The sequence below is a fragment of the Monosiga brevicollis genome, genomic scaffold (genome assembly GCF_000002865.3).
Source record: "Monosiga brevicollis MX1 MONBRscaffold_34 genomic scaffold, whole genome shotgun sequence".
Classification (NCBI taxonomy): domain Eukaryota; class Choanoflagellata; order Craspedida; family Salpingoecidae; genus Monosiga; species Monosiga brevicollis.
In genome coordinates, this window is record NW_001865071.1 from 217,682 (window position 1) to 229,299 (window position 11,618).

At 55.2% G+C, this 11,618-nt stretch overlaps 2 protein-coding genes across 2 annotated transcripts; both read right to left on the minus strand.

Moving 5' to 3' along the window:
* Window positions 1-367: 367 nt before the first annotated feature.
* On the minus strand, window positions 368-3,182 carry MONBRDRAFT_12032 (uncharacterized protein; the record flags this gene model as incomplete). Its single annotated transcript, XM_001749878.1, has 9 exons — window positions 368-478; window positions 567-650; window positions 754-828; window positions 929-1,122; window positions 1,217-1,484; window positions 1,587-1,771; window positions 2,109-2,358; window positions 2,460-2,554; window positions 2,738-3,182. The coding sequence occupies 9 exons, from the start codon at window positions 3,180-3,182 to the stop codon at window positions 368-370; spliced, it is 1,707 nt and encodes a 568-aa protein (XP_001749930.1).
* Window positions 3,183-4,429: 1,247 nt separating this feature from the next.
* On the minus strand, window positions 4,430-8,508 carry MONBRDRAFT_38928 (uncharacterized protein; the record flags this gene model as incomplete). The annotated part of the gene is made up of 8 exons (XM_001749879.1): window positions 8,349-8,508; window positions 6,001-6,177; window positions 5,749-5,813; window positions 5,561-5,642; window positions 5,377-5,483; window positions 4,945-5,019; window positions 4,739-4,847; window positions 4,430-4,581 (listed from the first exon to the last, which is right to left on the minus strand). Exons 1-8 carry the CDS (start codon window positions 8,497-8,499, stop codon window positions 4,430-4,432), a joined length of 918 nt encoding a protein of 305 aa, XP_001749931.1. The 5' UTR covers window positions 8,500-8,508.
* Window positions 8,509-11,618: the final 3,110 nt, after the last annotated feature.

Here is an 11,618-nt window from a genome sequence, read left to right on the forward strand (position 1 = left end):
GGCCCCCCCCCCCCCCCCCCCCCCCCCTCCTTTTGGGACTGCTCTTTACGAAACAAAACCTGCCGTCAAATGCACCGGCGTAGCCATTTTTCTTTTCTCAATTGACCTGTTGTCCCTCATCTTGATTGTGGTCTTTTTCTTATCATCAATGCTGGCATGATGCTGTGTTCGACTTTTCTCCGCGAGGGTTGCAAAATCCGTGTTCAGATTTGTTTGTGCTAACGAGTTTGGTAGCGGCATACACGAGTCAAAACAACCAGTGGATTGGCGGTGATGGGCGACGCTGCCAATTTATGAAATGGCAAAAAAAAAAAGAATATACGAGGGCGTTCAGGCCCGAGCCGCAACGTCACCTAGCTCGAGGATGTTACAGGCGAAACTTGGCAGTATCACCCCCTTTCTTTTTGCTGCGCTTGGCCGTGGGCATTTGCGCGCCCCCACTGGCCTGACCCATCAAGGCCTGAGCCTCACGCTTCGCCTACAAGAGTGAACCATGACGATTCATCAGCGCCACCATCGGTTCGCATGCGGCTCTTTGACCATGATTGCAAAGAGTGTAGACGCACCGTGGCTTGAAGTTCGCGGAAAAAGGTAGTAGATGACGTCAACTTGGCCTTGCTGGCGCCTTGGCCGTCCACAAACGTTGTGTTCTACGTATAAATATTGCATGCAAAAGGGGGAGTCAGCGCCATCCATGCGGTCGCATGACGAATGACATGCCCTTCATGACTGCCGATGCGCCACGATACAAACCGAGCGTCCAGAGGTAGAAGCTTGCTTGAGCTTGGTCATGGCGCGCTTCTTGGCTGATGTGGTCGACTCGGCAACCTGATCGTGGGAAGACATTACGGGGGTGAGGCCACGAAAGACACGAACACGGGGGAGTTCATAAACAATCAGCCAGTCTTGTGCAGACCAGAACACACACCTTGTTTTGATCTTTGAGGCGATCCTTCTGTTCACGGTCCAAACGTTCATAGTGCTTGACAGATTTCTTCTTGCGACGAGCACGCGCACGGTCTGTATCAGTGCGCTCTCCGTCGGCCACCTGCTCTGGTCGCTCAGCGGCATGCAGCTCTTCTGGAGCCAGGCGCTGTGCGCTGCTAAATGCCACCGGCGTTACTAAAATCGCGGACGACCACGTATTCAGCAGAACATGAGCGGCGATGTGAATATTGGCTCAAACCAACTGCGATCAGGCTTGCATTGGACTGACCATCTTCCATGGCCAGCGCGGGCGCCGTGCTGAGAACTGTCACCTCCTCCTCCGGTTGCGCAGGCGTGTAATGAAAGTTGGTCAAGGCGGTGAGCTTGCGGTCCAGGGATTGAAACAAGCGCTCAATCTCGGCATGCTTGCTTTCAAGCGCCTCCTTTTTGGTGTCGCGGCCCGTGGCAGCCTGCTGAAACTCATCCGCGTACACGTCGGCCAGACCTTGCTTGGATTTTTCAGAGTCCAACTCCACCAGGTGTCGGCGCTCCTTCATCTGTGATTGACGATGTTGTGTATGTGTGCATGCGTGTATGTGAGCGGGTGATGGGATTTGAGATGCACATCTCGGGTGGTGGTGGTGGGCCATACGACCCACCTGATCAAGTCCCTCCGTCTTGGGTTCGACGTCATCAAAGAGACCCTCGGCGATACGCTTTTTGATGACGTCCTCTAGATTGGCCGTGCTCTCCTGCGTGATCTCGGGTGCGGGGGCGGTGGCGTGTTCAAAATCGAGATCCTCCTCGAGCAAGCTGTTTTCCGGTCGCACTCGCGCACGGCTCTCTGTGAAGCATTGAAGGAGGTAAGTGCGCCGATTTGGATTGGCGTTGAGTCGAAAGAATTAAGCCCGGACAGTCGTCACGAATGAGGGAGCCATGAAAGGTCCGTACCGCCTGCCATTTGCCATGGCTTCGGGGCAATGTTTTCCTCCTCGAGCGCTGCAATTTGCTGCTGCAGTCGACGTTGTTGCCGCTCAAATGTTGAGAGATGTTCTGCCGCAGAAGTTATCAAGCCATGAATGCGGACCCCAAAAAACAAACAAAGAGTAAAACAAAAAGAGAAGGACAGAAAAACAAGGTAAAACAGGATGAGCAGGAGCCGAGGTGTTTGCTTCACAGACCTTCTTGATTAGCCTGTTCCTCGTCGTCACTGTCTGCCAAGAGATCCGCAGCTCCCGTGGAAGCGTCGTCTTCTTCGTCGTCGACTGCGTCACGTTCCTGGTCGCTAAACTCCTCTTCTGCATACACGGCATCCTCCTCTTCGGCCATGTCCTCGTCAGCACCCTGGTCCTCATCCTCGTGCGCCTCCGGGTCGCTCTCGACACTTTCCTCGGAAGCAACCGTTGCCTGAGCGCGCTTGGACTTGGCCGGCTGCAAAGGGCACGGCATGGGAATCAAAAGGGTGACGGGGTCAGGCGGGCAGTGCAGATGGCACATTGTTACACGATCAAAAAGAGGTGACAGGCACGCACAGCGTCGGCAGAAGGCGGCTTGAAATAATCGCGACCCAGGAGGCCGGTGACGTTATCTGCATCCGCGTCTTCTTCGTCCTCATCCTCATCGTCATCTGCATGTACCCGCCGCCAACACGAGCATGCGGTGCGAAAAGAGGGCGAATATGAGGCAGGGAAGAAGAAAGGAAAAAAAGCCAAATGATAGCTGAGGTCCAATAGACAGGGACCCCAGGTACGCCTACCACACAAACCACAGCAAGGCCAACACGACCAAGTCAAGGAAACAAAACACTGACCGGCAGCAAACAGGTCAACCTCGTCGTCATCCTCCTCTTCATCTTCGTCGTCGTCATCGTCGGCGCTTTTGCGGCTGCGACGCTTCGGGGCGCCCTCAGCTTGTCGCTCGGCGGCCAGCAAGAAGGCATTCATTTCATCAAGATCAAAGACTTCATCGTTGAGGAGGGCGGCACCACGCGACAGGGGTTTGCGACTGGTCTTGGACCGCTCCGTCATTTGTTGTGCGTCGGCTTGTTCAGCTGCATCGCCTTCGTCATCGCTGGCAAGCTCGGGTTCGTCTGCCTCGTCCTCGTCGGTGCCTTGGTCTTGATCTTCTTCGCCAGAGACCTCGGCGTCATCCTCCAGATCCGCCTCATCTTCGAGATCCTCGTCTTCGAGATCTTCATCCGCGTCTTCTGCGTCGAGGTCATCGCTGTCCTCATCTGCCGCATCAGGGTTGACCATGGCACCCAAAAGCTGTTCAAGGGCCTGGCTCAGAGAAGACTCGAGTCGATCCAAGGTCGGCTCTACTGCCAGATTTGTTTGTTCTAATTTGATGATTCGCATTGCGGTCGGGCGTGGGGTGAGAGGTTGATGATGCCTTGTGCAGACGAGAAGAAGCAGGGTATACTACGGGGTGACTCTATGGATCAGGCGTAGCATGGGCAGCAGGCACATACCCCAAAGCTGTTCCTCATCCACGCCCTTGGTCTGAGAAGCGACGAGGGTGCGGATACACAGTCAATCATGAGATCCATTTGTGCAGGAAAAGGGCTGAGACGAGCAATGTGGACCAGGGCGAGCCGTACAATAATGGAAGAGAGTGGAGGTGCTTGACCCATGCGTCGACAATCCTTGAAGCAGTCATTGTAAAGGAGGGCTAGGGTGTCCTTGAGTGTTTGCTCGGCCGTCGTGCGGTCATCAAGCGCCAAGTCGCCCTGACAGCGGCACAGCAATTTGTGGTGAAGGCATTCCAATGCAGCTGACGACGGGCCATGTGGTTGCAAAGAGTCACGTACCAGGGGAGGCAGCTCCATGGCTGCTGAATGCGGGGGAGGGTGAAGGGATTTGGTAGTCAGCCGTCAAATGTGCTCGGCAAACCTCCGACCAGCACCGCTCCAACACCACGTGGCGACGGCTCTGCCTGCCGTCAGCTCAAGCACACACACACACACACACACACACAACTCCAACGGTTGGTTCTCAAGCCCTCTCAAGCTGCACGTGAGAGACGACGAGAGAGACGAGAGACGAGAGAGAGGGAGAGAGAGAGAGGGACGAGAGACGAGAGAGAGAGAGAGAGAGAGAGAGAATGTGGAGCTGCCGCCTCGCGTCGCACAGAGAGAGAGAGAGAGATAACACGTGAACCTCAAAGAACTAAAAGCCGTCTCAAATTGTCATCACTTTCTTCTCTCTTTCTTGCTTGTAAGCTTTTTTCTTTTTGGAACCAGCTCGGACAGGCACGCATGATGATGGAGAGAGGGTGGAGAGGGGTTGTTGCGAGATGGAGAGGTGGTGAGGGAGAAGGAGGAGAGAGAGGGTGAGGGAGAAGGAGGAGAGAGAGGGTGGAGGAAGTTTGTAAAAAAATAATTGGGGTGCCTGGTTTGGCACGAGCGTTTCACTTTTGACACGCCAGATCAGAATGGCTGGTAGGAAGCATGTGGGGATGGGTGAATGGAAGCACAAACATGACTAAGCTATTGATTCCTCTTTTACGAGGAGCAGCAGCTGACTTCGAGGCGCTTGGCTGGCCACTGCTCTTGACCATCACCACGAACGTTGAGGGAGGATGGGTCTTTGGAGGTTGTGCCGGCCTCGTTGGCAACGCGAATAACCTCGCGCGCCAGTGTTTCAAAGGCCTCGCCTGGTGAACGGAGCGTCGTGAGTCAACGTGTGCCACATGCAGGTGGTAGTTTGTGTGTGTGTGTGTGTGTGTGTGTGTGTGTGTGTGTGTGTGTGTGTGTGTGTGGATCAGGGTGACAAAACGGGGTGAAGTCAAGAGGGTCGAGTGCAGTGCGCACCAATGTTCTGTCCTGTCTTGGCCGATGTCGCAAACCAGCCAAGAAAGCCGTGTTTGCTGCAGTACTCATCAAGCATGGCCTCGTCAATGGGCCCCAAGATGGAGTCGGCCTGCATGGGTGACCGGGTGACATGCCATGAGGTAGGGCATCGAGCATCTGAAAGGCCACAGCCGTGACCCAGCTTCAGGTCCTTCCCATTGCCTCACCTTGTTGGCAATGAGGATCGCGGGGACGCGATCACCGTTGGCCAGCATGACTTTGTCGTTCAAGTCCGTGTGCCACTGTCGATGCGTATGGTGGATATGAGTCCATAGTCATCAACCACAGTCGTCCACAAAGACAATTAGGGCAAGCAGGGACAGAGGCAGAAAGAGAGCGAGAGAAAGAGAGGGAGAGAGAGAAAGAGAGGGAGAGAAAGAGAGGGAGAGAGAGAGAGAGGGAGAGAGAGAGAGAGAGAGAGAGAGAGAGAGAGAGAGAGAGAGAGAGAGAGAGAGAGAAAGGGAAGAAAAACAAACAGAGACATCAAATATAATAAAAGGGAAGGTGGCACGGCAAGGCAGCGAGCGAGCCAGTGCTGAGCAGGAGTGTCGACAGCGGGGGTGAACTGGAATGGGGTGTGCCCGTTTGGATGCACTGACCTTGACGATGGAGTCAAAGGTGGCCGGGCGGCTCAAATCAAAGACCAAGACGGCAGCCATGGCGTAGCGGTAGTAGGTGCTCGTCATGGAGCGATAGCGCTCATGGCCTATGCCAAGGTTGCAGCGTCGCGACGGTGAGGTGCGATTTACATCAGCCCAACAATAGCATGCTTGTGCAACGCACCGGCAATGTCCCAGAGCTGCAGTGCGATGGGCTGGTCGTCAATGGTGAGGTTCTTGAGGCTAAAGTCCACACCAATGGACAACTGGGCAAGGATGAGGTGAGTGGCCCCATCGCGATACTTGTGAGGCACAATGTCGGGTTGGCCAGGCCACAAGTTGACTTGGGTGAGGCAGCATGACTGGCCTTACCTTGTATTCACTATCAAAGGAGCCATCGACGTAGCGCTTGATCAGCGACGTCTTACCGGTGGCATCTGCCCGGGAAGCGGAGCGCAGATGAGTCGGCAACGAGGCGCGGAGACATTTCTAGCCCCATCAGACCAGCAGGCGCTGTGGTTCTCAGGGCTACGTACAATCGCCAATGACCAGGACCTTGAAGCTTTGATCCTCTGTTGCCGCGGGAATGGGCGCTGGGGGGTTTTCGGCCTAGTGCAAGCTTACGTGAGCAAGTGTGTGCCGAGGCATGAAAGCGCTTCACACGGATCCGAATGACGATGAACCCAGCAGCAAGTAGCTTTGAGCAGGCGCAAAGACAGGACGAACCATCATTCTCGTGCAGTTCAACGTGTGTCAGCCGGTGGCGGACCGCCACGAGCGTGGTAGTGAGCGCGTTTGGATCTGCTAACAAATCAGCTGTGAGCCATCAAAAATCCAAATGCATTGTACCACACCGACAAGCTCCCCACGCCAACTGCACCCACCGATGCAGCAACACCTGATTCGTCCAACTTGATCAAGCAGGCGCGCGATCGGGAAAAGGAGAGAGCAGCGAGCAGAGAGAGAGCGACACACACACACACTTCCTCCTCCAGACGAGGGACAAAGTAGTAGCCCCCCTCCTTTCTAAACACCAACATCTGACATTTTTATCGCGGCAAGACCATGGCACCCACAAGTCGCATTAATTTGACAAGAGTATATAAAGCAAGGTGAAGGCTGGCGATAGCATACTTACCTGCAGGTGCAGTTCGGTGGATCACGTAGCACTGACTGTCTCTCTGAGAGTTGCTTCATTGCACGCGGAAGTTCAGCTTGACGGGAGTGCCGGGGCCTCGTGTCCCGCGCGACCTGGTCATTTTTGGTTTGTGGACTGCGTTCGCGCAGTCCACGCTTTTTATATTAATTTCAACTGAAAGATCACTCATCGTTTAGTTTTTGATTTATAGTTTCACACTGCAATCTGAAGAAACCTCAGTAACCTGTCTCGCAGGCGCTTGGCTTTATGGCGGAGGAGGTGTGGGAGGAGTTGGCGAGTTTGCATGCCATCTTTGGGCCTGCTCTTTCCACGCCGTGTCACCAGGATCATGCAAGTGTCATTCCACAGCTGGACTCGATTAAACCAGAGCAGGTGCGCACGCTGACTGATTTTGCGCACCTCCTGTCTCGAAGTGTGCCCTGGTCTGTGCCCTGGCTCAACTTTTTTTTTTTTTTTTTTTTTTTTTTTTGCTGGCATGTCTGGGTATTGAACAGCACTGGGTTGAGTGGTCCTGCGAGATATCAAGCTCGTCTGCGTCGACTTTGACCATCGGCTGGACCTTGACGGCACTGTACCCGGCAGAGCCGCCTCGCTGCGCAATCCTGCGGGCTGATGCCTGGCCCGTACGTGAAAGCCCCTTCTGGCTCGCTTCGCACGCGTGTGTACACATGTGCCAAGAGCCTTGCTGCAGCTCACCATTGTGCGCTGCGGCGTCTGGGGCAATGTGGCCGCTGGCGATGCTCGCAGGCCACGCGCCGCGAACAGGCACAAGGTGATCTGCAAACCTATTTACTTTCGCTGTGAGTGGTACCGCACCCTATCCTTTTTTTTCGACGGAGAGACCTGGTCTGGCTGTGGTCACTGTTGCTAGCATGTCTCGGCTGTTAGTGTTTCGAAGGACGAGGCATGCATGTACAATCAGATCTTGGCGGCTCAAGACTGGTTAAGTCGATCTGACAACGAGACTGCGGAGAAGCACAGGGCGGCTGATCCCGAGCCCACGGATGCACCTCAGCTTCAAAAGCCCCCGGCGCTGGCCACTCACGTCTTGATCATTGCCCTGGACCACATGCGCGATCAAAAAGCCTATGCGCGCCGCATTGACGAGGTTTGAGCCACGTGTTTTTTTTTATCTCTGGATCTATCATCTATACGCTGCCGGTTCTTCAGTCTTTTGAGCAGCGGGCCAGTCGTTGGCTCACCTCGAAGCTGCAGCTCACGAGCGTGTGTGTGTGTGTGTGTGTGTGTGTGTGTGTGTGTGTGTGTGTTGTGTGTCGATGGGCGGCGCGCAGAAGGCGGTGGCGTCCCAGCTGCAAGGGCACTTGGTCTTGGGGGTAAGGTTACGCTGTCGCCCTTCCCTCTTTGCAAGCCGTTCGGGCACAAGAATGTCTTGGCGCTGGCAAGCCAGCTAATATGAACGCCCCTTTTGGGAATACAGCCCGGGCGCAGCATCCGCATCTGTTTGTGGGGCCCCGAGGCCGGCACCCGCGAGTTTGTGCAATGGCTCCGCACGGCCAAGGTTGATGTCAACAGCAAAGGGCAGTCCTGCAAGGTATGCGGCTTGTGCGGGTGCGGCACGTTCAGACGCACCGGACTCATTCTACCCTGTTCCGGATACAGGAGCGGATGGCGCGGGTCGTGGCGGACACGACCTGCCCACCTGGGGCAGCCCGGCCAATGACGGAGCTCCTTCTTGGTTGTCCAGTGTTGCGGCTGGGATCGCGCTCAGAGCGCGACCTGGACAACGTCTTGACCGTGTTGCGCGCGCCCCTGCTAGCATCGCTCGGGCCTTGAAAGGAAACACACAACTTACACGCGACTTGACCTGACCTGAGCGAGCGATTTTCTTGCGACGCTTTTGGCGCTTTGGCGATGCATGGACACGGGCTGATGTTGCAGCCCCGCTTCGGGATCTTAGCAATCGCGGTCGACCGCGTATCCCAACCGCGTATCCCCACCGCCATCCTGAAGAATTCAAAGACAACCTCGCTTCCTTTTTTTCCTACTCATTATTCGTTCGTTTTGGGAGCCTAGATGAAAGGGTTGTCAGGAGGGGTAGGGTAGGGGGTTCGAAGGATATTGCCGGCATCAGCAACTCTGCTCAGGACCAGCCACCAACCCCCGCCACGTGCAGCCGTGTCTGTTTCTGTCGAATTCAAAGTTTGAGCATCACCCCCAAATGGTCGGCAACACGAGCCTAGATGGTGTGGGACGGATTTTTGAAAAAAAGAAGAGGAAAGGGCCGGCCATGCAAGTGTCGTCCGTACTGCAAGACGAGCGTTCGGGGCAAGATTCGCATCCGAGCAGGATGTTCCTCCATCTTCATGATGCCATGGTCATGTCCCAACCGGGTGAGCGATTTCGTTCTGGGGAAGCAGCTTTCATCGTGTGCTGAATGAAGCTGCTTCATCGTGTCATCGTGTCATAGGCAGGCGCGGCACGGGAGGAGTGCCGACGAAGCAAGATGATTCTGGAGAAACATCCCAAGACGTCGCTACCCCACCCGTTTGTGCTGTTGTGTGCCAAGTAACGTGTTTGAGGGTTTAGGATATGACATGCGATTGCATCACGAACCAACGCAAGCAACTTACTTCCCGCAAAACGGCAGAGGGCTCGTGCCTTTATTGGGCCAGATGTGAGGGGACTGGATGCTGATGTTGCATACCGCCATGATAACCCCGCCTCCGGATTCGCGAACCGCGCCGCCGACTGCCGCAGGGCCTCGCTGTCACCAGAGCGCTTCTTTCAAAACAAATTGTGCCCGCCACATTATGAGGATGAACGATGACGAGGTACGTCATGAGGGTCATTAACACGTAGGAGTTGAACGTCCCAGTTTTTCGATTTCCGACCACGTTGGTGATGTGGTGGCGAACTGGAGTCCTTGCGTGCCCATCGTGAGCAATCGCCCACATCCCCGACTTCATCTGCACCACCGCAACCGGACCCTCGTACCGGTAACGAACAAACGTGGGTAGCACACAAACCCTTACCTTCAAGCTCTAGTACGCGTTGGCGTTTACAGGACCCTTTTAGGTTTGGGTCACCCTGTGGGACTGTTGGTCGTGAACAAAACCGGACGTGTTATTTTGAAGAGACTGTCCGCCCCAATGACACGTTTTTCCGTGCGCCGACCATGTAAACATGCACGCGCGGGCAAAGATGGCGTCACCGGTCACAGCAGTGCGGATCGGTATCACGCAAAAAAAGCTCGCAATCGCTCTACTCATTGCTTGCACATCCACAACGGCTACCCCAATCGACCCACGGACATGGGGCTCATAAATCGTTTGCATCTGTCATTGTCGGGCGTGTCACCCATAATGCCTGTCATTGGTGCTTGACAGCTGGGAGCCCGCCAGCCGGAAACGATTGCATGCTTAGCCTCGGCCATCGCATGTAATTGCGCCGTCGCTCGCCCCGCCCCGCCCACCTACGTGTACATGTGGACCCTTCAGGGTGGAGGGTCATACACATGGTAGTGGGCTCGCTCTCTTTACCACGCACACCCGCGAGGCCAGATTATGTCGAGTTGAGGTCGCACTTCATGCAAGAGCCGTTGTGCCGCCCTTGGACCTGTGGGTAGAGCAGCGAATGGCGCTCCTTAATGATGGCCCGCATGCGTTTTGCGTTTGACGATGATAACAACGGCAGCAACAACGACAACAACGACGACGACTTGGATCGCCCAGGACGCAGTCATGCGTCGAGCAACCACCATTGGCATGCATCCGAATTAATTCTGGCTGCACCACAGCATCCCTCGTTGCCCCGCCTGGCACGTCAATCTGTCATTTAGGGAACAAATCCTCTCTCTCTCTCTCTTAAAAAAAAAAACAACAACCCTTGGCGCAGTCTTCCATAGCAAACGGCGCGTGCGATGCCTCAAGATGGCCGTGCCTTACTTTTGCCTCAAACGGGTCTTGGTGCCCAGAGAATACACGGCATTAGCTCTTGAGCAGTGCCGCCTTGCTTTTCCACCCACCCTTTTTGTAGCTTCTTCACCAGCCATACACCACAGAATCAACTTTTTTGCTTCGCTTCGCCGCCCTTGATAATTCAGATTTTCCACGAGCGTGCGCACCAGCTCATTTTCCTTCTTCGGCCCAGTTCTGAAGCCATCGCGTTGTTCCGTCACCGCCGGCTGTGTGTCATCTGTTGCCTTGCTTGGCTCAGCTTCTTGCCCACGAAAAATCACATCGCACGCCGCTTCGCCCCCATTTACCTCCCCAAGCGAACCCGCTGCCGTTTGATCGGTCTCTTTGCCTGGCCAGGTTGAGCACCGGGTCAGCTTGTGGCAGCCGCACACCCTCCCAATCCTGATCCTCTTGGGCCGTGTCGTTCCAAGCCAGCCGTCAGCTTCAGCTCGACAAGCCTTTGCGTCGCCGTCAGCTCCTCGTGGCTATCACCCCTTCCCTCCCTCAACATCATCGATCATCAGCAACAACATCATCGAGGTCGTCACCACCACCACCACCACCACCACGGTCGCCGCCTTGCCCATCACCCCGTCGCATCCGAAACCCACCGTTGAACAAGCCAGCATCCCCTGTTGATGCGTCTGACCACATTGCCCCCTTTTCGTCAACCATCAAGTTCGCATGCAACACCGTCCCAACCCGACGCCCAAGCCAGTTCTCGCTCAAGCGCATCCACCCCTTCCTTCCATCTCTCCGCCAAAGTCTCCGCTCGCCCATCCCTTTGTTTCTTGGGAGACCTGACGCCCGTGCTGTCTGCTGTTTGCTGTGTGGATTGCTTGCTTTCGTCAACACACACACACACACATCCATTGGTTTGGGTGATTGACGTGTGTGTGTGGGTTTGAATCGTTTCACACGTTCCCCCGTTGTTCTTGCTTGCTGTTGACGCCACCACCACCACCCAAGACTTCTACGACCGCGACCAACTACCACAGCTACAAAGGACCTTTCGTGTGTGTGTTTGTGTGTGTGTTTGTGAAGCCAACAAACAAGTGGAGCCAACCCTTCTCGCTGAATCCACACATTTTCGGGCTTTTTGTGATGTGTGGATGTGTGTTGCTGTTGGTCTATCGTACATACATCCGCTGCGCTCCCCCATTGTT